Source organism: Salmo salar, chromosome 16 (genome assembly GCF_965601325.2).
Source record: "Salmo salar chromosome 16, fSalSal1, whole genome shotgun sequence".
Classification (NCBI taxonomy): domain Eukaryota; kingdom Metazoa; phylum Chordata; class Actinopteri; order Salmoniformes; family Salmonidae; genus Salmo; species Salmo salar.
This window is the reverse complement of record NC_138306.1, coordinates 22,795,924-22,823,056: the sequence shown is the minus strand read 5'-3', so window position 1 is coordinate 22,823,056 and position 27,133 is coordinate 22,795,924. Positions and strand designations below refer to the sequence as shown.

General features: G+C 43.1%; 1 protein-coding gene across 1 annotated transcript in view; it reads left to right on the top strand.

Moving 5' to 3' along the window:
- Nucleotides 1–26,053, top strand: part of LOC106573352 (inactive serine protease PAMR1) — a 69,402-nt gene extending 43,349 nt beyond the window's left edge. The window contains exons 5-14 of the mRNA XM_014148328.3: nt 14,891–15,108; nt 15,768–15,875; nt 18,861–19,031; nt 19,782–19,973; nt 20,236–21,243; nt 21,426–21,602; nt 21,819–21,885; nt 22,618–22,850; nt 23,155–23,531; nt 24,288–26,053. Coding sequence (XP_014003803.1) covers nt 14,891–15,108; nt 15,768–15,875; nt 18,861–19,031; nt 19,782–19,973; nt 20,236–21,243; nt 21,426–21,602; nt 21,819–21,885; nt 22,618–22,850; nt 23,155–23,531; nt 24,288–24,857 — 3,121 coding nt within the window. The 3' untranslated portion in view covers nt 24,858–26,053. The remainder of the gene's footprint in view (nt 1–14,890; nt 15,109–15,767; nt 15,876–18,860; nt 19,032–19,781; nt 19,974–20,235; nt 21,244–21,425; nt 21,603–21,818; nt 21,886–22,617; nt 22,851–23,154; nt 23,532–24,287) is intronic.
- The last annotated feature ends 1,080 nt before the right edge of the window (nt 26,054–27,133 follow it).

Sequence of the window (27,133 nt, the reverse complement as noted above, 5' to 3'; positions counted from 1 at the left end):
TCTGGGAAAAGGTACCAAAACATTTCTGCAGCATTGAAGGTCCCCAAGAACACAGTGGCCTCCATCATTCTTGAGGAAGTTTGGAACCACCAAGACTCTTCCTAGATCTGAGCAATTGGGGGAGAAGGACCTTGGTCAGGAAGGTGACCAAGAACCCGATGGTCACTCTGACAGCGCTCTAGAGTTCCTCTGTGGAGATGGGAGAACCTTCCAGAAGAACAACAATCTCTGCAGCACTCCACAAATAAGGCCTTTATGGTAGAGTGGCCATCAGAAGACATTCCTCAGTAAATGACACATGACAGCTCGCTTCGAGTTTTCCAAAAGGCACGTAAAGTCTCTCAGACCATGAGAAACAAGATAGTCTGGTCTGATGAAACCAAGATTGAACTCTTTGGCCTGAATGCCAAGCGTCACGTCTGGAGGAAACCTGGCACCATCTCTTTTCAGCGGCAGAGACTGGGAGACTAATAAGGATTGAGGCAAAGATGAACTGAGCAAAGTAGGGAGAGATCCTTGATTAAAACCTGCTCCAGAGCTCTCAGGACCTCAGACTGGTGGCGAAGGTTCACCTTCCAACAGTACAACAACCCTAAGCACACAGCCAAGACAATGCATGAGCGGCTTCGGGACAAGTCTCTGAATGTCCTTGAGTGGCACAGACTTAAACCTGATTGAACATCTCTGAAGAGTCCTGAAAAAAGCTGTGCAGCGATATTCCCCATCCAACCTGACAGAGCTTGAGAGGATCTGCAGAGAAGAATGGGAAAAACTACCCAAATACAGGTGTGCCAAGTATGTAGCATCATACCCAAGAAGACTCAAGACTGTAATCGCTGTCAAAGGTGCATCAACAAAGCACTGAGTAAAGTATTATTTTTTATAAATTAGCACACTTTTCTAAAAACCTTGTGGGGTTTTGTGTGTAGGGGGAAAAAATTAGTTGATCAATTTTAGAATAAGGCTGTAACCTAACAAAATGTGGAAAAGGTCAAGGGGTGTGAATACTTTCCGAAGGCACTGTATACCAATGTGTCTCTCACCAATTATGCTATTCACTTTAACTCTCCTTAAAAGAGGCCCTGAAGCCACACAGACCTCTGGTTTCTGGACGACCTTATAGTGTAAATTCACTGAGAATTCACAAGGAACGCTAGGAGTTGACAGTAGTATATTCACCAATCATACTATTTAGCTTGGCAATGTGACTGTTTGAGTTAATAAGTAATCATACATCAACGACACATCAACAAGTTACAGTCAATGACTTTCAATCAGACCAGTGTTAATACAGTCAGTCACACATGGAAGTTTGCAGATGATCACTGATTATAAAGAATGAGATGAGATGTTTACGGGCATCACAACATAGATGTATAAATTGTATTGTATGGTACCATATACTTCTCGCTGGGTTCAAAATATACGAGGTACTTAAACTGTTTGGATATCTGCTTCATGGAAAGCAATGGGAGAGTGTTAAGTGCAAATTGACTCTTAAAGTTGGGGTGAACAGATATCCTTAAAATATTTCTAATAGTGCTAAACCTTGACTATTAATATATCTGTTTTTCTATAGCTCGACATATGTTAACTCAAACATCTGTCCTTGTTGAAATTGAAGGCTAAAATATGTTCTGTTTTTGTAGCCTGTGTTACTAACACTTGTGGCATTATATCTTCCATTTTTCCTCTTAGCTCCTGCAAATGTCCCATTAGTTCCATGCAGTAACAATTGTTGCGTTGTTGCCTCAAATTGGACATCATTAGACTCAGCTATGATCTCAGCTGAAAGCATTGCAGATACATTTTTTATAATGACTCTGAGTCTACTTTTTTTCATTGATCTCGTTCGCAGGCGAGGAAGCAGAAAAAAGATGACAGTATGAAAAAGCGCTGATCACTGTTGCCTTGGTGAAAAGACATAACAGATTTGACCTCCACCGCAACCAGAGGGAACTAAACATTCCATTCTCACCTTCATTAAAAGGAAGTGAGTCGTGCAAAGTGAGGGAATCACACGTTGGCGCCGTTAACATCCTCAACGGCTCTGATTGCTGTTCATTGCTCGCCTGCTGGCTGTAGTAAAAGAGTCAGGGGTGTGAGATGATGCCAGCCAGGGTGGCAGAGCCAGGAAAGCCAGGCAGGCACTCCCTCTCACGGCTGCTCCAGGAAAACAAAGGCTCTAGCAGGAAAACTCAGAGTAAAGTGGGGTGGTGCAGTAATGAGCAATTTACATGATGTTTACGTCCCATTACTTTTGAGTGGAGCCAAGTGAGAAACCTGTTGACTAGTTTGATATGGAAAATCCAGGCCTGGCTACTGCAATGAAAACTCTGGCTGGACTAAACAGAAGAATAACTGGATGACTGAATGGTTTAAGTGACTAGCTAAAACAAACCGTGAAAATTGGCTTCTGAAGATATCCACCTTTTTAATGGCATTGCAAGTGAACAGATACTTTGTCAACAGACATTTTTTCACTAGCAATACTTTGGCTGTAGACAAATATCTGTTTCCAAGTTTATTCAAGGTGTGGAGTTCGACAGAATATACAGTGCATTCAGAAAGTATTCAGACCCCTTGACTTTTTCCCACATTTTGTTATGTTACAGCCTTATTCTAAAATGTATTAAATAGATTTTCCCTCATCAATCTACACACACTTAACAAAGCAAGAACAGGTTAGTAGAAATGTTTGTAAATGTATTAAAAAAACATAACAATTACATAAGTATTCAGACCCTTTACTCAGTACTTTGTAGCCAGCGATTCCAGCCTAGAGTCTTCTTGGGTATGACGCTACAAGCTTGGCACACCTGTATTTGGGGAGTTTCTCCCATTCTTCTCTGCAGATCCTATCAAGCTCTGTCAGGTTGGATGGGGAGCGTTGTGAAACAGCTATTTTCAGGTCTCTCAAGAGATGTTAGATCGGGTTCAAGTCCACTCCCAGGCTGGTCCACTCAAGGACATTCAGAGACTTGTCCTGAAGCCATTCCTGCCTTGTCTTGGCTGTGTGCTTCGGGTCGTTGTCCTGCTGGAAGGTGAAACTTGGCCCCAGTCTGAGGTGGATTTAGAAAGATGGCTTTTTTTTATGCACTATTTTTTACACTATTAGCTCAGGAAATGTTTTGTGTCATTACATACAGCCAGGAAGAACAATTGGATATTAGAGTTGTGGTAACTCACAAGAACTACCAGCATTATGACCAGGACTACGACTTCCCTGGAGCAGATACTTTGTTCACTCTTCTAGAGTGCGCCCCAAAACAAGGAGAGGCACTCGAGGCGACCTGCTGGTTCGACTAAGTAGGCTCGCACGCCACCCTTCGCTTCCGAGTATATTACTCGCTAATGTTCAGTCTTTGGTTAACATCTCTGGGATATCGCCAACAGGCAGTGAAATTGCAGGGCGCCAAATTCAAACAATAGAAATCTCATAATTAAAATTCCTCAAACATACAAGTATTACACACCATTTTAAAGATAAACTTCTTGTTAATCCAGCCACAGTGTCTGATTTCAAAAAGGCTTTACAGCAAAAGCACACCATGCGATTATGTTAGGTCAGCGCCTAGCCACAGAAAACCATACAGCCATTTTCCAAAGAAGGAGAGGTGTCACAAAAGATAGAAATAGCGTTAAAATTAATCACTAACCTTTGATGATCTTCACCGGATGGCACTCCCAGGCCTCCATGTTAGACCATAAATGTGTGTTTTGTTCGATAAAGTTCATCTTTATGTCCAAAAACCTCATTTGAAATTGGCGCGTTATGTTCAGAAAGGTATTTTCACAAACAAACATCCGGTGAAAGTGCAGAGAGCCACATCAAATTACAGAAATACTCATCATAAACATTGATAAAAGATACAAGTGTTTAACATACGATTAAAGATAAACTTCTCCTTAATGCAACCGCTGTGTCAGATTTCAAAAAGGCTTTACGGCAAAAGCACACCATGCGATTATGTTAGGTCAGCACCTAGCCACAGAAAACCATACAGCCATTTTCCAACCAGAGGTGTCACAAAAGTCAGAAATAGCATTAAAATGAATCACTTACCTTTGATGATCTTCATCTGATGGCACTCCCAGGTCTCCATGTTAGACAATAAATGTTTGTTTTGTTCGATAAATGTAATCTTTATGTCCAAATACCTCCTTTTTGTTCGCGTGTTTAGTCCAGTAATCCAAATGCACAAGGCGCACTCACAAAGTCCAGACGAAAAGTCAAATAAGTTCCATTATAGTTCGTAGAAACATGTCAAACGATGTATATCATCAATCTTTAGGATGTTTTTATCATAAATCTTCAATAATATTCCAACCGGACAATTCCTTTGTCTTTAGAAAGGAAAGGGAACGGAGCTCGCGCTCACGGCCACGCGCGATAAACAACTCAAGGCTTTCAGCCAGACCCCTGGTTCAAACAGCTCTTATTCGCTCCCCTTTCACAGTAGAAGCCTGAAACAACGTTCTAAAGACTGTTGACATCTAGTGGAGGCCTTAGGAAGTGCCTATCCATAGACACAGTATATTGGATAGGCAATCACTTAAAAAAACTACAAACCTCAGATTTCACACTTCCTGGTTGGATTTGTCTCAGGTTTTTGTCTGCCATATGAGTTCTGTTTTACTCACAGACATTATTTTAACAGTGTTGGAATCATTAGAGTGTTTTCTATCCACATCTTCTAATACTAATATATGTATATTCTAGCTTCTGGACCTGAATAGCAGGCAGTTTACTCTGGGCACCTTATTCATTCAAGCTACTCAATATTGCCCCCCGTTCCCAAAGAAGATAACATTTACATTAAATTTTTACATTTTTGTCATTAAGCAGACGCTCTTATCCAGAGCGACTTACAGTAGTGAATGCATACATTTCATACATTTTTTTTTTTCCGATGAGCTTAGAGCAAGGATTTCTTTCCAGAGAGACATCGGGGCCTGTAACGTACTTTACTTAACAGAATCATGGCTCTCTTTGGATACTCTGTCGGAGTCGGTAAAGCCAGCAGGATTCTCAGTACATGGCGCAGACAGGAATAAATATCTCTCCGGGAAGCAGAAGGGCGAAGGGGTTTGTTTCATGATTAACAACTTATGGTGTAATTATAGAAACCTACAGGAACTCAAGTCCTTTTGTTCACCCGACCTAGAATACCTCACAATTAAATGCCAACCATATTATCTCCCAAGAGAATTATCCTCCATCATCGCCACGGCCGTTTACATCCCACCTCAAGCCGTTACATCGACGGCCCTCAAAGAACTTCACTGGAATTTATGCAAACTAGAAACCACATATCCTGAGGCTGCATTTATTGTAGCTGGGGATTTCAACAAAGCAAATCTGAGGACTAGGCTGCCGAAGTTCTATCAACATATCGACTATACTACGTGCGCTGATAAGACTCTCGACCATTGCCATTTAATCTTCCAGAATGCTTACCAGGCCCTCCCCCACCCTTTTGGCAAATCTGACCACAATTCCATCTTGCACCTCCCGTCCTATAGGCAGAAACTCAAACAGGAAGGACCCATGCTTTGAACTATTCAACGCTGGTCTGACCAATCGGAATCCACACTTCAGGATTGTTTTGATATCAAAGGACTGGGATATGTTCCAGGTAGCTTGCGAAAATAATCTAGACACATACACTGATACGGTGACTGAATTTACAAGGAAGTGTATAGGAGATGTACTACCCACTGTGACTATTAAAACCTACCCTAACCAGAAACCGTGGATAGATGGTAGCATTCGCGTGAAACTGAAAGCGCGAACCACTGCATTTAACCATGTCAAGGTGACTGGTAATATGGCAGAATATAAAAAGTGTAGTTATTCACTCCGCAAGGCAATCAAACAAGCTAAACGTCAGTATAGAGATAAAGGGGAGTCGCAATTCAACGTCTCAGACACAAGACTTATGTGGCAGGGACTATAGACAATCACGGACTACAAAAGGAAAACCAGCCACATCGCCGAGACCGATGTCTTGCTTCTGGACAGGCTAAAGACATTCTTTGCATGCTTTGAGGATAACACAGTGCCACCGACATGGCCCGCTACCATAGTCTGTTGGCTCTCCTTCTCCGTGGCCGACGTGAGTAAAACATTTAAACATGTTAAGCTTTGCATGGCTGCCGGCCCAGACAGCATCCCTAGCCGCGTCCTCAGAGCATGTGCAGACCAGCTGGCTGGTGTGTTTACGGGCATATTCAATCTCTCCCTATCCCAGTCTGCTATCCCCACATGCTTCAACATGGCCACCATTGTTCCTGTACCCAAGAAGACAAAGACTTTTAAAGAATTATAGATTTACATCTCTTGAACGCAATCAACTTGCCAGATTTAAAAATAACCTTACTGGGAAATCACACTTTGCAATAATCTGAGCACTGCGCCCAGAAAAATACGCGTTGCGATACAGACAAGCCGTCATGTTGGGGAGATCTAAAATCGAAAATACTATGTAAATAATCCATTACCTTTGATTCTCTTCATCAGATGTCACTTCCAGGTATCACAGGTCCATAACGAATGTAGTTTTGTTCAAAAAAGCTCATCATTTATGTCCAAAAATCTCCGTCTTGTTAGCACATGATCTAAGCCCGCCGGACTTCACTTCATGAACGAGGGGAAAAAATATATTTCCGTTCGTTCAAACATGTCAAACGTTGTATAGCATAAATCATTATGGCCTTTTTTAACCAGAACATGAATAATATTCAAGGTGGACGAATGCATTCTCTTTTATAACGTATTGGAACGAGGGTACCCAACATGAACTCGCGCGCCAGGTGTCTAATGGGCCATCATCGTTCCATGGCTCTTGTTCGGTCAGATCTCCCTCCAGAAGACTCAAAACACTTTGTAAAGGCTGGTGACATCTAGTGGAAGCAATAGGAAGTGCCAAAATATTCCTCAGCCCCTGTGTTTTTCAATGGCATAGGTTTAAAGGTAATACAACACATCAGGTATCCACTTCCTGTCAGAAAATGTCTCAGGGTTTTGCCTGCCAAATGAGTTCTGTTATACTCACAGACACCATTCAAACAGTTTTAGAAACTTTAGAGTGTTTTCTATCCATATATAATAAGTATATGCATATTCTAGTTACTGGGTAGGATTAGTAACCAGATTAAATCGGGTACATTTTTTTATCCAGCCGTGCAAATACTGCCCCCTAGCCCTAACAGGTTAATGTGCTTCTTCTTGAGCCACTCCTTTGTAGCCTTGGCCGTGTGTTTTGGGTCATTGTCATGCTGGAATTCCCATCCACGACCCATCGTCCCTTTGATGCGGTGAAGTTGTCCTGTCCCCTTAGCAGAAAAACACCCCCAAAGCATAATGTTTCCACCTCCATGTTTGACGGTAGAGATGGTGTTCTTGGGGTCATAGGCAGCATTCCTCCTCCTCCAAACACGACGAGTTGAGTTGATGTCAAAGAGATCCATTTTGGTCTCATCTGACCACAACACTTTCACCAGTTGTCCTCTGAGTCATTCAGATGTTCATTGGCAAACTTCAGACGGGCATGTATATGTATTCTTGAGCAGGGGGACCTTGCGGGCGCTGCAGGATTTCAGTCCTTCACGGCGTAGTGTGTTACCAATTGTTTTCTTGGTGTATGGTCCCAGCTGCCTTGAGATCATTGACAAGATCCTCCCGTGTAGTTCTGGGCTGATTCCTCACCGTTCTCATGATCATCGCAACTCCACGAGGTGAGATCTTGCATGGAGCCCCAGGCCGAGGGATATTGACAGTTCTTTTGTGTTCCTTCCATTTGCGAATAATCGCACCTAATGTTGTCACCTTCTCACCAAGCTGCTTGGCGATGGTCTTGTAGCCCATTCCAGCCTTGTGTAGGTCTACAATCTTGTCCCTGACATCCTTGGAGAGCTCTTTGGTCTTGGCCATGGTGGAGAGTTTGGAATCAGATTGATTGATTGCTTCTGTGGACAGGCGTCTTTTTTACAGGTAACAAGCTGCGGTTAGGAGCACTCCCTTAAAGAGTGTGCTCCTAATCTCAGCTCGTTCCTGTATAAAAGACACCTGGGAGCCAGAAATCTTTCTGATTGAGAGGGGGTCAAATACTTATTTCCCTCATTAAAATGCAAATCAACTTATAACATTGTTGACATGCGTTTTTCTGGATATGTTTGTTGTTATTCTGTCTCTCACTGTTCAAATAAACCTAACATTAAAATTATAGACTGATCCTTTCTTTGTCAGTGGGCAAACATACAAAATCAGCAGGGGATCAAATACTTTTTTCCCCCACTGTAAACACTTGCCTCTGGAACGAAACAACGTGCTTAACGGCATCTGCCTGAAAACCTGCCAACAGTACACGAGAACCGCTAGCAAACTTATCAAAATGACTCAGCTCTTTCCTGATTTGATCATCCGTAATAAACTGAGGCAAATTTGCAACAACCACTCTTGTCGAAGGGGTAGAGAGAGGTGAAACTGTCACCAACACATCCCTTACAAATATTCCGCTAGCAATTAGCCTACCAACCAAATTTGCTCTTTTCATGAACACAACCACAGCTTTGTTCATTCTAGAAGCAGAATGTATAAATTCAGCTCCTACCTGTTCACCGACCGCGAGCAGAACCTCCTCCACCTTAACTCCATTCTCAGGAACACACCTGAATCCATGTCGTATCAACAGCATCTCCTCCACGCTAGGCTGAGAAGCCATCACGCACACCACACCTTCCAAACCCCAGGAAACTTACTCTGTCCTCTTCCACGCTAACTTTGAAAAAGCTGTGGATACTGCTAAAACAAATATTGCATTAAAACCTGTTGGGGATCTTATCCCGATATCGGGATTCATTGTCAAGAGACCATGGCGGGAAATTCAAAAACTGCAAGAATCTAATAATTTCAATTTCTCAAACAATCAACTATTTCTCACAATTTGAAAGATAAACATCTCCTAAATCCAACCACATTGTCCGATTTCAAAGAGGCTTTACGGCGAAAGCATAAAGTTAGGTTATGTTAGGAGAGTACATTGAAAATAGCTGTGTGTAATGTTTTGTCAATTCAAAGACAGGCGTCACCATAAGCGGATAACCAGCTAGAATTATGCACCAACCTTTGACAATCTTCCTCAGATGACACTCCTAAGACATTATGTTACACAATACATGCATTTTTTGTTCCATCAAGTTCATATTTATATCCAAAAACAGCATTTTACCGAAGCGGTGAAAATCAGTTTTTTTTTTTCTCTCAAATGCTTCCGGTGAACAACGTTACAAATCACAAAATTACTATTCGATAACATTGGTAAATTATATTATTGTCATTCAAATATTCATAGTTTAACATTTCGTAAATGCTACTGCAATGCCAGATTTCAAAATAACTTTACTGGGAAATCACAATTTGCAATAAACCGGGTGCTGTGCTAAGAACAATAGGCTAGGCTATACAGGTTAGCACCATCTTGTAACCATGTAAAATCAAAATTACTATTGTCAATATTCCCTTACCTTTGATTCTCTTCATCCATTGGAAATTCCACGCATCCCAGGTCCACTGCAAATGTGGTTTCTTTCAACAAAGTTCATAATTGATGTCCAAATAACTCCAAGTTGTTCCATGTTGTTAGCGCTTCGGTAGGCTACTAAAAAGTAGCGGGGGGGGGGGGGAGTCACGGCGAAAAGTAAAAAAAAATAATCTATTTACATTGTTCAAACATGTCAAACGTTGTTTAGCATCAATCTTTAGAGCCATTTTTAACGTGAAACATCAGTAATGTTTCAACCCGACCTCTCCTGTGTCTTGAAAAACGTCTTTGAAAAATGTATCGCATCACATGATTGCGCAGGTGCAGCCAATAATGAAGTGACGACATCCCAGGGAGGTCAACTTCTCTTCCTTGCCATCCGGTCTCTGTTCATCATAGACGCTTCAAACAACTTTATAAAGATCGTTGACATCTAGTGGAAGCCGTAGGAGTTGCGAAATGAATCCTTTCTCACTATGGTATCTATAAAACAATGACACTAAATAGTACAGTCACAAAATTCAAAAATTTTTTTGATCTATTTTTCACAGGTTTTTGCCTGCAATATGAGTTTTGTTATACTTACAGACACCATTCAAACTGTTTTAGAAAATTCAGAGTGTTTTCTATCCGAATGTGTTAATAATATGCATATCCTAGCTTCTGAGTTGGTGTAGGAGGCAGTTAAAAATGGGCACATATTTTTTTCAAAATTTCTCAATACTGCCCCCGAGCCCCAACAGGTTAATGACTATCGCTCCGTAGCACTGACCTCTGTCATCATGAAGTGCTTTGAGAGACTAGTCAAGAATCATATCGCTACCTTACCTGACACCCTAGACCCACTTCAATTTGCTTACTGCCCCAATAGAGCCACAGACAATGCAATCGCCATCACTCTGCACACTGCCCTATCCCATCTGGACAAGAGGAATACCTATGTAAGAATGCTGTTTATTGACTATAGCTCAGCATTCAACACCATAGTACCCTACAAGCTCATCATTAAGCTCGAGGCCCTGGGTCTGAACCCCACCCTGTGCAATTGGGTCCTGGACTTCCTGATGGGCCGGCCCCAGGTGGTGAAGGTAGGAAACATCACCTGCACTCAACTGATCCTGCACTCCGCTGAACACTGGGGCTCCACAAGAGTGTGTGCTCAGCCCCCTCCTGTACTCCCTGTTCACCCATGACTGCATGGCCAAGCACTCCTCCAACTCAATCATCAAGTTTGCAAACGACACAACAGTAGTAGTCTTGATTACCAACGATGATGAAACAGCCTACACGGAGGAGGTGAGGGCTTGGGAGTGTGGTGCCTGGAAAAAACTCTCACTCAACGTCAACAAAACAAAGGAGATAATCGTGGACTTCAGGAAACAGCAGAGGGTGCACCCCCTGTCTACATCGAAGGGACCACAGTGGAGAAGGTGGAAAGCTTCAAGTTCCTTGGCGTACATATCACTGTCAAACTGAAATGGACCACATACACAGACAGTGTGGTGAAGAAGGCGCAACAGAGCCTCTTCAACCTTAGGTGGCTAAAGAAATTTGGCTTGTCACCTAAAACCCTCACAAACTTTTACAGATGCACAATTGAAAGCATCCTGTCGGGCTGTATCACCGCCTGGTACGGCAACTGCAAGGCTCTCCAGATGGTGGTGCGGTCTGCACAACGCATTACCGGTGGCAAACTACTCTCCCTCCAGGACACCTACAGCACCCAATGTCACAGGAAGGCCATAAAGATCATCAAGGACATCAACCACCCGAGCCACTGCCTATTCAGCCTGTTATCATCCAGAAGGCGAGGTCAGTACAGGTGCATCAAAGCTGGGACCGAGGGACTGAAAAACAGCTTCTATCTCAAGGCCATCAGACTGTTAACTAGTATGGGCCATGTGGGACGCTAGCGTCCCACCCGCGGTACAGCCAGTGAAATAGCAGGGCAAATTCAAAACAACAAAAATCTCATGATTCAAATTTCTCAAACATACAGGTATTATACACCATTTTAAAGATACGATTCTCCTTAATCTAACCACAGTGTCCGATTTCAAAAAGGCTTTACGGTGAAAGCAAAACATTAGATTATGTTAGGACATCACCTTGACAAGAAAAACCACACAGCCATTTTCCAAGCAAGGAGAGGCGTCACAAAAACCAGAAATACAGCTAAAATGAATCACTAACCTTTGATGATCTTCATCAGATGACACTCCCAGGAGTCAATGTTACAAAATACATGTATGTTTTGTTCGATAAAGTTCATATTTATATCCATAAACCCCATTTTACATTGGCGCGTGATGTTCAGAAAATGTATTCCCACCAAAACTTCCGATGAATAAGCACATCAATTTACAAAAATACTCATCATAAACGTTGATAAACTTTACAACAGTTATTGAAAGAATTATAGATATACTACTCCTTAATGTAACCGCTGTGTCAGATTTTAAAATAGCTTTACGGCGAAAGCACATTTTTCAATATTCTGAGTACAGAGCTCAGCCATCAAAGCAAGCTATACAGTTACCCGCCAAGTTCTGGAGTCAACTAAACTCAGAATTAGTATTATAAATCTTCCGTTACCTTTGCTGATCTTCGTCAGAATGCACTCCCAGGACTCCCACTTCCACAAGAAATGTTCGTTTTGTTCGAAATACTCCATATTAATGTCCAAATACCTCCTTTTGTTCGTGCGTTCAGGTCACTAATCCAAAGCCATAACACGAGAGCGCAGAACGAGAGACGAAAAGTCAAATAGTTCCATTACCGTTCATAGAAACATGTCAAACGATGTTTACAATCAATCCTTAGGGTCTTTTTTAAAATAAAACGTCGATAATATTCCAACCAGACAATAGCGTATTCATTACAGAGGAAAAAGAAGGAGAGGCGCGCCAACGTGCTGGCGCAGTAAACAACTCACTGGTACCAGGCAGTCCACTGATTGACTGAGCTCCTATTCTCTGCCCAGTAACAGTAGACGGATGAAACAAGTTTCTAAAGGCTGTTGACAGCCAATGGAAGCCTTAGGAAGTGCAAAATGACCCCACAGACACTGTAGTTTGAACAGGGATTAGATAGAAGAACTACAAGTCACTTCCTGGTTGGATTTTTTCTCAGGTTTTTGCCTGCCATATGAGTTCTGTTATACTCACAGACATCATTCAAACAGTTTTAGAAACTTCATAGTGTTTTCTATCCAAATCTACTATTAATATGCATATCCTACCTTCTGGGCCCGAGAAGTAGGCAGTTTAATTTGGGCACGTATTCATCTGAATTTCTGAATACTGCCCCCTGTCATCAAGAAGTTTTAAACAGCCATCACGAGCACATTAGGGGCTGCTGCCTATAGGCATAGACGAGAATTCACTGGAAACTTTAAGCAATGGAGCACTAGTCACTTTAATGTTTACATATCTGGCATTACTCATCTCATATGTATATACTGTATTCTATACTATTCTACGGTATCTCATTCTCTTAATAATGTTTACATATCTTGCATTACTCATCTCATATGTATATACTGTATATCCTCTTACATCTAGATGTTCCGCTCGCGGAACACCTGCTCCAATATCCAATGATGGGCGTGGCGCGAAATACAAAGTCCTCGAAAATCCGAAAACTTCAATTTTTCAAACATATGACTATTTTACACCATTTTAAAGACAAGACTCTCCTTTATCTAACCACACTGTCCGATTTCAAAAAGGCTTTACAGCGAATGCAAAACATTAGATTATGTCAGCAGAGTTCCCAGCCAGAAATAATCAGACACCCATTTTTCAAGCTAGCATATAATGTCACAAAAAACAAAACCACAGCTAAATGCAGCACTAACCTTTGATTATCTTCATCAGATGACACTCCTAGGACATTATGTTATACAATACATGCATGTTTTGTTCAATCAAGTTCATATTTATATCAAAAAACAGCTTTTTACATTAGCATGTGACGTTCAGAACTAGCATACCCACCGAAACTTCTGGTGAATTTACTAAATTACTCACGATAAACGTTCACAAAAAACATAACAATTATTTTAAGAATTATAGATACAGAACTCCTTTATTCAATCGCTATGTCCGATTTTAAAATAGCTTTTCGGTGAAAGCACATTTTGCAATATTCTGAGTAGATAGCTCGCCATCACGGGCTATTTTGACACCCACCAAGTTTGGCCCTCACCAAACTCAGATTTACTATAAGAAAAATTGGATTACCTTTGCTGTTCTTCGTCAGAATGCACTCCCAGGACTTCTACTTCAATAACAAATGTTGGTTTGGTTCCAAATAATTCATAGTTATATCCAATTAGCGGCGTTTTGTTGTGCGTTCAAGACACTATCCGAAGGGTGACGCGCCCGGCGCGTTTCGTGACAAAACATTTCAAAATATTCCATTACCGTACTTCAAAGCATGTCAAACGCTGTTTAAAATCTATTTTTATGGGATTTTTCTCGTAAAAATGCGAAAATATTCCGACCGGGATTTGTTGTTTTCGTTCAAAGAGTCTTCTCGTGCACGCGCCCCCAGTCTCATTGTTCTCAGATTGACCACTATCCAAATGCGCTACTGTTTTTCAGCCATGGCCTGCAAAGTCATCATTCAATGTTCTGCCGCCTTCTGAGAGCCTATGGGAGCCATAGGAAGTGTCACGTTACAGCAGAGATCCTCAGTTTTCAATAAAGAGAGTGTAGAAGGCCAAGAAATGGTCAGAGAGGGCACTTCCTGTAAGGAATCTTCTCAGGTTTTGGCCTGCCAAATGAGTTCTGTTATACTCACAGACACCATTCAAACAGTTTTAGAAACTTTGGAGTGTTTTCTATCCAAAGCTAGTAATTATATGCATATTCTAGTTTCTGGGCAGGAGTAATAATCAGATTAAATCGGGTACGTTTTTTATCCGGCCGTGAAAATACTGCCCCCTATCCATAACAAGATATACTATTCTACTGTATCTTAGTCGTTCCGCTCTGACATTGCTCGCCCATATGTATATAGTCTTAATTCATTCCTACTTAGATTTGTGTGTATTGGGTATATGTTGAATACTTTGTTTGATATTACTTGTTAGATATTACTGCACTGTCGGAGCTTGAAGTACAAGCATTTCGCTATGTGACCAATAAACATTTTATTTGATGTGAATTTGTGTAGCAAACCAAGCCCCCAAACCCCATACTCCCATTAGTACTTCACATTGAGGTAAACTGTCAATACCACTAAATAAACTCAGCTGACCTCTGCTACAGGTGCAGTACAATAATTTAGAGCAGTCTCCCTAGACCCTTCTAACCACCTCCCTCCATCTCCACCCACAGGTTCATGATGCTGAGCCTTGAGTTCGACCACTCCTGTCGCTACGACTATGTAGAGGTGCGTGATGGTGACAGCATCAACTCTCGTGTGATTGGTCGGTTCTGTGGGAACGACAGGCCTGCTCCAATCCAGAGCTCCGGCAACTCCCTACATGTCCTGTTTGTGTCCGATGGCTATAAGAACTTTGACGGCTTCTTTGCCACCTTCCAGGAGAGCTCAGGTAGGAACAGTACATGTCTGAAAGGAAACCTATGACTCTCATGGTAACTAAGTAGATCACTGTGGATTTTGTAGCAAAAGTATGCTAATTCAATATTATTATAATTGTGGTTTGGATGGAAATGAGTTTAGAAAGTTGAAAAAAGCTACCTGAATGTTAACTGTTATGATAACTAAGCAGGGCACACCCTTATCAAACTCCTGCCTGGGGGTCCCTGCTTGGCAGCCTAACAGAGAAACCCCTTAATAATTACCAACCTAACCTGTCACTCAGTTCCTCATTCAAACCCAATCACTATGAACACACACTGTAACACAGTACTGCAAGCCAGCTGTACTCATGCCAAAAATACATACTGTAGTAGGCTACTGTACATTTTTAGGGATGGGTGTTGGAGAGTGGGCATGAATTCTTACACTTTTATACCATCTTTAAATGTTTTGCCATATCCCCAACATAAGCTATCCACTACAAACTTTCGCGCCAGTTCAAAGCAATACTAAGGACACAGCAATGGTTCCTCTCCTGGTCTCCTTAATATTTTAGGGAAAGCCTGCAATTATTTATATATATATATATATATATATTTTTTTTTTTACTGCTGTTATGTAGTCCATTTTATGTGTCTAAGCATCCTTCCTGCTCCTGTGTGTTTTCAGCATGCAGCTCCTCCCCCTGTCTCCATGATGGAACCTGTATCCTGGACATGTCCTACTCCTACCACTGTGGCTGTCTGGCTGGCTACACTGGACAGAGGTGTGAGAATGGTGAGTACACAAAACATTGGGTTAGCCTATTCACAAAGGTGATGTGACTTATGTTACTGATGTACGTCAGATGTAGTATAGTTAAAACAAAGACCACAGACAACAAGCATGCAGAGTATCTATGTTGGACTTCTCCCCTGACCATATCCTCAGAGTCCCATAAGTGCTAACAACAGCGAGTGAGTCACCATCACAAGGGCTCTGTGGTGTGGAGAGCTTCCAGACCAGCTGCCTTCCCTACTGGTTATCTCGCTCTCTGGCCCAGGCCAATCAGCTGCTTGTAAAAACTGTCACGTGTCGACAGATGGACCATAAACCGTTATAACCACTTGACGGAATTAAAACTTCATGAAACTACAGCTCACCATCTGAGTTTATATATGGATAATAAACGTCTTGGAGAGAAAGACTGACTGAGAGAGAATGACGAGAGAGAGGGAGAGACAGTGAGGAAGAGAGACAGATAATGATAGATATTGGCAGACAGAGAATGAGTAAGCAAGGCTAAACTAAGCTAGGCTTCCCTATGGCCATCTGTATCTGGGGCTGTCACCCACACAATGCCAGACAGCCCCCTACCTCATCCTAATAGAGGTCCAACAGGGCCCTATATTTCTGGAGCTCCTTCTGTCCACATCTCCACCACAACCCTGCTTCTTTATGGGTGTCTGGACGCAGGCCTGGGTTTCCATACCCGCCACCACACCACTCCCCTTTCCTCCCCCCGGACCCAGAGAAAACAGGTTGGCCAAGAACCCTATCCATTTTTTCAGGTGGTTTCATTTTCAGGGCTACAGTTGAGTCTATAAAACTAATGGTGAAACAAACCTGCCTCTATAATCTAAGCCAGCTTTTCCGTTGGATGAGAGGCGCTCATAAAACGCACGGGAGAATTGGAGGGATGGAATTCCGTACACGTTGTTCGTTCAGCTGGTATTCCCATGAGGAGAGCTGGCCTGCTCATTTGTGAGGTAGATTTAGGATAACACTAATGTGGTATATGTTGTGGAAACACGTGTACATTACTCCCAGTTTATCCCAGAGCCAGTTAGTTAGACAAAAAAACTGAAATGGTGGATTTGGCAGCAGCTGCACTTCGGGTCTGCAATAATTTACCTATCATTAAATAATATTCCAAACAACCTTCTTCAGGATAACATGCTTTCAAGACACGATTCTTTCTTGACTGTCTGTATATTTCCGATGAAGCAACAGTCTATATTTTAGATGATTATTGAAACATAGTTTCTGAGGCGTTGACAGGAGTTAGTGGTGGATTAATGAGGCTTCATTAATCATAACATCCTCTGTTAGCATTCCTTAATAATGGATATGACTCATCCCAGTAGAGACAGCCCAGTAGAAGATTGACTATACTGGGGTAGACAGACAGACACTGTGATGGGAGGACAGGGGTGTGGGCAAACACAGAGGATATGATAGACTCTCATTTTAACCCCCCCCCCCCACACACACCTTTTATCTGTTTTTCTAAGAAAGAAAATGACTTAACAGGGTGGTGCACCTTTTCCTTTTCCACATGCGGAAAGCCAAGTGAAAGCTCCCTGTCCCGTCCCACGTGCAGCTCGACTAGAGGGTGGAAATGTTGGTAGTCAGGGAGATAGTGATAATAGGGAGGGTTCCTCTGATGGTTTTGGATCACACCGCTGTCAGACCACAGCCAGAGAGGGGGAGAGAGACATGGGGCTGGTCCTATGACACAGTATGGTCCCAAGAGGGGATAACAAATAAAAATCAAATCAAATTGTATTGGTCTCATACACATATTTAGTAGATGTTATTGCAGGTGTAGTGAAATGCTTGCCATTACAGACTGATATGATGCACATAATAACAGCCCTACACATACACATCCCTTGTTCACGTGTGTGTATGGGGGGAGGGTTGTAGGTGTGTACATGTGTTTGTGCAGATATGTGTGTGCTTGGTATTTTGCTTTGTTCCGGGCCAGAGAGAGGGGAACCGATAGTGAATTATAAGTTGACGTGTGCTATTTGTGTCAGTCAAGTTCTCTGTTTCAAAGTCGACATTGTCTTTATTTTTTATTTTTTTAACCTTTATTTAACTAGGCAAGTCAGTTAAGAGCAAATTCCTATTTACAATGACAGCCTATTAAAAAGGCAAAAGGGCTCCTGCTGGGACGGGGGCTGGGATTAAAAATACAAATAAATGAAATAAAAATATAGGACAAAACACACATCACGACAAGAGAGAGACAACACAACACTACATAAAGAGAGACCTATGACGACAACATCGCATGGCAGCAACACATGACAACACAGCATGGTAGCAACACAACATGACAACAACATGGTGGCAACACAACATGGCAGCAGCACAACATGGCAGCAGCACAAAACGGGGTACAGACATTATTGGGCGCAGACAACAGCAGAAAGGGTAAGAAGGTAGAGACAGCAATAATAACGCAAAGGAGCCACAATTGTCTAAACAATTACACCCACAATTCCATTCCACACAACCAACCCAAGCCCTACGCTACCAACCCACATCATAAAAACACTTTACTGCTGTGGAAACTAAAGCTTCTTTTTACTAGGACTGTTCTATTTATTCCTCTGTACGTCGCCTTGTGAGCTGTTCAGACTTTTTCCAGGCCTGCTGAAGTGACCTATTAATAAGGCAGTACAATGTGGAGGCTATATTTATAAACTTCTAGCTAGTCAAAGAGGTAATACTGAGGAGGAAGAAATGGTTTGTAAATAATGAACTGGGTTCTGAGAGCCCTTAGGCTGTAGGTGGCTATTCAGAAAGAGTTGTGGTTATACCAGACAACACAATGCTAATACTGTATCACACAGCAGTGGACACACTGAAGTGGTGTTTATGGCTGACAGAAGATTGGTGGACAGAAGACAAAACACAATTCGCTCAGAAAGCATGAGAAGGGTTGTGTGTAATTGTGTATGTGTGTGTATGGGTTTGTGTGTATCCCTCTAGTTGTAGGTTGTCGGAGGCCCCCAGTACCTGTCCATGGCACCACAGAGGGGGTATTCCATCACTCAGGGGCACAAGTCATATTCAGCTGTGACCCTGGGTTCGAGCGGAGGGGGATCCGCACAGCCGTATGCCTCCGGGATGGCACCTGGAGCGCCCCTGCCCCCCAGTGTGGTAAGAGGCCCATCAGAGAGAGTGAGGCAAAGCACAATGTATACTGAGTGTAAAAAACATTAGGAATACCTGCTCTTTCCATGACACTGGCCAGGTGAATCCAGGTGAAAGCTATGATCCCTTTTTGATGTCACTTGTTAAATCCACTTCAATCAGTGTAGATGAAGGGAAAGAGACAGGTTCAAGAAGGATTTTTAAGCATTGAGACAATTGAGACTTGTATCGTGTATGTGTGCCATTCAGAGTGTGAATGAGCTAGACAAAATATTTAGTGCCTTTGAATGGTGTATGGTAGTAGGTGCCAGGCGCAACGAATTGAGTGTGTCAAGAAATTGCAATGCTGCTGGCTTTTTCACACTCAACAGTTTCCCGTGTGTATCAAGAATGGTCCACCACCCAAAGGACATCCAGCTAACTTGACACAACTATGTTAAGAATTGGAGTCAACATGAGCCAGAATCCCTGTGGAACGCTTTTGATACCTTGTAGAGTCGATGACCCGCCGATCTGAGGCTGTTCTGAGGGAAGAAGGGGTTCAACTCAATATAGGAAGGTGTTCCTAATGTTTGGTACACTCAGTGTATATTTGGGTGCTTTGTGAAAAATCAAACCTGATTGACCTTAGTGACATTAACGCTGTAGGTTTGTTTTATACAATAACATTTGAGACCTATTAACACAACAGCAATAGTGTCTGACTACCTCAATCCCATCTCACTGAGCCTACATGACCTCTCTGTTCCTATGCAGTGCCCATGGTGAAGTTCTGTGCCATCCCAGCCAAGCCCGTCCATGGAGACCACTTCAAGGTGTACGGGCCCAATGACGTCATCCTTGCCCTGCAGTATCTGTGCTACCAGCCCTACAAGCTGAGCGGAACACACCAGAGAACCTGTCTTCCCAACAACACCTGGAGCGGAACACCTCCCACCTGTGGCAAAGGTTAGGGTCAGAGCATGGCATGGCAGGATTCAGAGTTTGGAGACAGTGGGAACAGGTTTTGACAGACATCAATAGTTGACCTGTTATTATTGTAAATTAATGACTATGTATTTCATGACCAAGCCTGCAAGAAATTGATAATATTTCACTAGTAAAATGTGTACAACCATTCAGAATCGTCAGTCAACTGTATAACAACACTTATTTACAACAATTTAAATCCAGTAAATCACTTTTTTTTTCTCTATTCTTGTTCTTACAGTGAATAACACACTTGCTGAATCAGGCAAAGATACAGAAAAGAACAAAGAAAAGGATGCAGACAAAGACATTGACACAGCCACACATAAAGACATTGAAAAACCCAAAGACAAAGAGATAGACAATACTACAGGTATCAAGGAGGACGTGGCTGGTAAAGATCCAGACACAGGCCTGAGGAACACGACAGTGGACATTACTGATGGTAAAGATAAAAACATAGATATTACTCTGGTGAATATCCCAGGAGGAAGCAAGGATAAAACGAGTGACAAAGAAAAAGAAACGGGGCTAGAGAAACCTACTGGAGGTAGCAAGGATAAAGTGGACAGTAAAGAAACGGATGACATGTTAAACACAGTGGAGGGAGACAGAGAAAATGACTTGGGGAAAACCACAGAGGACACAGATGGCAGTCCAGATACGGGGGGAGACACAGATGTGCTACAGGAGATAGGCAAGACAACAGAGATTCCTGAGATAGTGGTGGTGGTGGAAGATAAAGGACAGGAGAAAGAGGAGAAGAAAGAGCAACCAGTAGATACAAGCAGTGATCCAAACATAGTTGATCGTAACGACTTAAAACCTAGGGGAGACACATTTGCCATAGATTACACTGAGATAAAACCACGGGGAGACACATTTGCCATAGATTATACTGTTACGGATGTGTTTGGCACCAATGACATAGAGCAGGGTATGAATACAACAGTGTCTAAAGACGTTGTGAAGAGTATTATTCCAACTAGAAGCAACAACACACAGTTCACCCCATATTCATCAGGAGGTCAGGAAACCGAAAGGCCTGTGGGAAAACCACGTGAAGAGATAGGATCGACTAAAGACATAGGATCGACTAAAGACATGGGATCAACTAAAGATTCAAGAGGAGCCAAAGACACAGCGTCAAGTACAGGCAAACCTGAAGAGGAAAATGCAGGAAAAGATTCAGAAAAGCCAACTAAAGAAGAGTCTGAGGATGAGAAGAGAGAGAACCAAATCATCAATGGTAAGACATCTTAAGTGCATGTTGTAAAATACACTGCACCATTAAAACAGATATTATAATGACTCTCAGCATCTTCATTTCACACTCTCTCACTCCCTTTCCATCTTTCTCACTCCTTTCCACCTTCTGCTCTCACCACCTGCCCTCTTTCCACTCTATCTTCCCTTACTCCCTCCTTCCAGAGAAGAGCTGTCCTCCTCTCCCACAGCTCTACCATGGGTACCAGCAGGTGGTGCCAGGGATGGTGCCAGAGACGGTGGAGTTCTTCTGTAACCACTCGTACGCTCTGAGTGGTGACACCCGACGCTCCTGCCAGCCTGACAGCTCCTGGGGGGGCGCTCAACCTCTTTGTGTGAGAGGTAGGTACTGGAATGTGTGTGTTTGTGTGTGATTGCGTGCAAGCGTGTGTGCATGCGTGTGCCTCTACTTTGTGACTATCATCTAGGAATATGCTGTTGCCCCTGCAAGTTTGCCGCTACTTTTAGCAGCCTCTAATCAACCCAACATTGAGAATGAGAGCAGCTCCCTGCCTGACAGTAGGTTTTAATGGGAACCCTGTGTGTGTTTTTCTGCAGCCTGCAGAGAGCCCAAGGTCTCCGAGCTGGTCAGACAGAGAGTTCTGCCTCCACAGGTTCCATTCAGGTATGTCTAACGATTTACATTAACATATGTTACATAGCAGACAAAAATATGCACATGATATAGTCTACATAAATACGACAGACAAAAGCATTCTCCAACACTACAGATATCGGCATTACCTTAGCGATCATCATATCTAAAAACCACAAACATGTGCATAATCATATATCAACATCATACGCACACCACAAGAGACCATGAATATTATGTATGATGCTCATTAATGCACACAGGATAGTAGAAGACGTGACTCTATCTTTTAATGACAGAGGCACTTTACCATGTGAAGCCCACATCAACGTTTGACATTTAAAAACCTAAAAGGACTCTACTTATACACACTGCTAGCCTCTTAAAGAACATTATAAACTGGGTAGTTCGAGCCCTGAATGCTGATAGGCTGAAGGCCGTGGGATATCATACCACGGGTATGACAAAACATTTGTTTGTACTATTCTAATATACCTTTGTAACTAGTTTAAGGCACTAGCAATAAGGCACCTCGGGGGTTTGTGGTATATATTTTTTTATTTCACCTTTATTTAACCAGGTAGGCCAATATACCACGGCTAAGGGCTGTATCCAGGCACCGCATTGCATCGTGCATAAGAACAGCTCTTAGCCATGGTAAATTGGCCATATATCACACCTCCTTGGGCCTTATTGCTTAATTATACACTAGTTGTTTCTGTAAGGGCATCTCCACTGACCCCTCTCCTCTCTCCCTCTCAGGAAGACCCCTGTGCATAAGCTCTACTCCTCCTCTGGGTTCAGGAGGCTCTTCCAGTCCGCCGGCCCCACCAAAGGTCCTCCAGTGCTATCCCAGCTGCCCCAGGGCTTCCACCACCTCTACACTCACGTAGCGTACGAGTGTGCCTCTCCCTTCTATCACCACTCAGGCAGTGCACGCCGCACCTGCCTCAAGACTGGCAAGTGGAGCGGGCGTCATGTCTCCTGCTCGCCAGGTGAGGACAGCAGAGCCACATTACTTGATATAAAAAAGGTTCTTCTTGCCACTTAGGCATGCTAGAACGGCACTTTCAAACCACACCCAGACACTAAACAATCAAGGAAATTGGGCTGAAAAAGTAATATTCCAGGATGGGTATGATATGGAATTATTTTTTCATACATTACAATATCAAGTGTTGTTGTATCTCTCTGGCAAGTATGATGTTTAATATCTTCCTTCTCTTTCTTTTCTCTTCTCCTCCCTGGCCACACTTTCCTCTTCTCCACCCTTGTCTCCCCATCCTTCTCTTTTCCCAGTATGTGGGAAGCACCCCACCTTTGACCCTCAGAGCCCAGCAGAGTCCCACTGGCCCTGGCTAGCCGCCATCTACCGACGCTCCACCAACGGAGCAGGGACCAAGCTAGACAAGAAGGCCAGCCTGGATGAGTCACTAAATATGGGGCCTGGAGCTGGACTAGGAGCAGAGGCTGGGTCCCAGGGGCAGGACGAGGCCTCAGGCTGGCAGCTGGTGTGTAGTGGGGCCCTAGTGAACCAGAGGAGTGTGGTGGTGGCAGCCCACTGTGTGACTGAGCTGGGGAAGATGTACCCTCTTGATGCAGCCAAGGTCAAGGTGGTGATGGGAAAACACTACCGTAGTGACCTCCGGGAGACCAAGGGCCTGCAGCATCTTAGGGTAAGAGAGGGGTTGGATAGGGCTGAGGAATGTAAGTAAGGAATGAAAGGGGTTTATACTATATAGGCTAGGGAGACCACCTGTACTCAGTTAGCCACACACTGCACTAATTACACTGAAATACAACTATGGTGTACAGTTCATCACACATGAGGTTCTACACTATATAGGTACATTTACCAGTCTTATGGGATCTATATAATACCAGTGGCTGGGTGGCAGGGGTTTTAAACCTGTGTCCAATTATAATGCATCATTTTACATGTATACCACATCTAGCCATACAGCCCCATGTCTGTTTATGTTCAGTCATTGAATAGGTCGCAGAAAGCTACTTTGACTGTAAGTAAACTCCAATCTGGTTGTGCTACATGGCTAGTCGATTTATGGTACATACTGCACGTTATAAAGGACAGTCAATTAATGTATGAGCATATGAGTGAGGAGTGTGAGTTGCCAGGTAACAGGCACAGCTAACATCGTCCCACAGAGAGCCAAGCTGTCACCCTGCTGTTACGTTTGGCAGTCTCTCTCTTCTTTCTACAGCTTTTCTTTTTGTCACACCCCCTTTCTCTCTCTATTCTTTCTCGAAACATCCCTCCCTCTCTCTGATCATTCCCTCTTCATTCTGACCATCCCTTGTCTCAGTGACCATACCTCCTTTCTTGTTTCTTACTCTGACCAGTTTATGTTATCTGTCTACCTTGTGATCATTTATTTTATGTCTCTCTAACCATCCCGCATTTTCTCCTCCAGGTGGCCTCCATCTCTGTCCACCACAACTACGACCCCCTGGTCTTGGACTCAGACTTGGCTGTGATCAAGCTGCTGGACAAGGCTCGTATCGGCGAGAAGGTCCTGCCCCTCTGCCTGCCTGACACCCAGGGGGAAGAGGTGACCTCCAGAGAGGGGCTAGTGATGGGCTGGGCCCCCCTGCCGGACCCCCGGATTGGGGAAGAGGAGAGGGCCAGGGTGGGTGTGCAGCACCTGGCCGACGTGGTGCCCTGTGAGCAGCAGTATGCCCGTAATGGCGTGCCTGTGAGCGTTACAGACAACATGCTCTGCGGCCGCCAGCGACCCGACTATGGCCCATCTAACATCTGTCCTGCGGACACAGGGGGTATCCTGATCCTTCCCGCCCAGACAGGCTCCACCCAGGACCCCTCTCTTGCCTCTCCAGGGGGGCAGAACATGTCCAAAGGGGAGTGGCGGCTGCTGGGTTTGGTGAGTTTTGGGTATGACCAGGGAGAATGTGACCCGGACCTGTTTACTGTGTACACACATGTGGCTAACTTCAAAGACTGGATAGAGAGCCATATGAAGTGAGATCATCAGGATGTGACCCACCCTGTATCTCTCTTTTCCTCCCTCCAACCAACTTCACCCGCTTTTTTTTGCCAATATCTCTCTTCATTATTATTCCCCCTGTTTCTTTTATTTGCCAACGTCTTCTCCATTCTCCCTTTCCCTCCTTTCTTCTCCCACCATCCCTCTTCTTGTCATACACAGGCAGGGAGTGTGATTAGTAAAGAGCAGAGTAACACTGGACTGCACAGTGCGGTGCACTGATGTTAGGGTGCCCTAACACAGCCTGATCAGGTATAACCTCCACTCAGCACAGTACTTCAGTGTTCAGGCTTTACCTTCAACCTGGTGCTACAGACTTGAAAACGACTTGAAAATCAGTTCCCCCTGGCCTCTGGGAAAACCTGGTTTCATTGTATTCTTTGATATGTATATATATTGTAATGTATTATTATTATGGCCCTGCACATGGCTCAAGTGATGTACATATTGTATAGAAGGACAGCAAAGCCATGTTTTTAATTAATGATATGTGGGTGTGTGTGAAGACACAGTGGTCTGATTGGAGTTGATCACAGAGTGGTTCTGTGAGCTTTAATCTAGTATAAATTCAAGGGAGACTCATGTGATTGTAATAAGTAGAGATGAAAGAGAGAACCTGGCGCTTGCTATGTAAATCAGCCAGCCGTTCAGCCAGGGCCAATTCTCCAGCGAAAGCCTATGAATTAATCCAGGTCAAATATACACAATGAAAGGCTTCAATTGAACAACAGCAACCTGATATTTTTTAGAACAGCTCCCTCTTACATGCCTACCCAGTTAATAAAGTATGTATAATGAAGTTAATCACTTAAGTGTTGACCCCTCTGCTAGTATCTAAAGAGAAAATGAGGGAAGTCATTGACGGAGAAACATTTAGCCACAGGGTGGATGTATCAAAACATCCATTTCTATGGAGGGATGCTCTGAGACAGGCTCAGCCAAAAACCACGGCCAGAGTGACTGAGGATCCACACATACCAAAGTTATGCTCACTTCACTTCCTCTATTACCCGTGTACTTACAATAGATGTCCACCACATGTACAAAAACAACTACAGAACAAGCTCACAAGCCCAGCACATGTTGTATGATCATCTATCATGACTATGTTCATGACTGATTCTGTAATATATATTTTCATATAATGGGACACAATAAACACATTGATATAGAAATCTCCTGGATCATTAAAACGGACATTTACCCAATCACGACTAACCACACATATCACTATAGAAACCAGAAAATATATGTTCCAACTTACATCCAAAATGTCACCCTATTCCCTACATAGTACACAACTTTTGAGCAGATCCCCTTGTGCCCTGGTCAAAAGTAGTACACTCTAGGAATTGAGTGCCATTTGGTATGCACATATGGATAGCTTTACTCCTCCTGAAAACAAAGGAGCTGTCGCACTGTAATAACTGATGAACCATGAGATGTAATGGTAGAGTGAGTGACTCCTCAGTCTAGTCGTCTATAGGAGGACCAGCCATAGCCACATCAGACCGAGTCCACAGCCTCCTAAGGTGGGCGGAGCGATCAAGCCTGTCTGGAAAGATGCACACAGAGATCAAAGGACACACCAAGGGGAAATAATGTGTGTGTCCATTGTTCTCTGTAATACATATACCTTACCCGACCCTGCCCTTTCTTCTCACACACTCTCTCTCTCTCTCTTGCACAAATACACACGCACGCACGCGCACACACACACACACACACACACACACACACACACACACACACACACACACACACAGACACACACACACACACGACACACACACACACACACACACACACACACACACACACACACACACACACACACACACACACACACACACAGTCTGAAGATGTACTTCTATCATGTTGGGGGAGCTGCTGTGTCTGTGGTTGACTGATAGGTACTTGTGTTATGAGTCATGAGGATTCTGGGAATGATAATAAGCTAGTGTTACTAGTGATACTTAGGCTGGGATGCCATCATTATCATAGCCCTTCAAAGCTTAGGAAAAGTACACAATCCATCGCTGCAGTTTTGTCTTTCTTATTTAGGGTTTGTCTTTCTTATTTACTATTTTCTACAATGTAGAAAAATAGTGAAGACCTCAAAACTATGAAATAACACATATGGAATCATGTAGTAACCAACAAAGTGTTAAACAAATCAAAATATATTTTATATTTGAGATTCTTAAAATATCAACCTTTTGCCTTGATGACAGCTTTGCAAACTGTTGAAATTC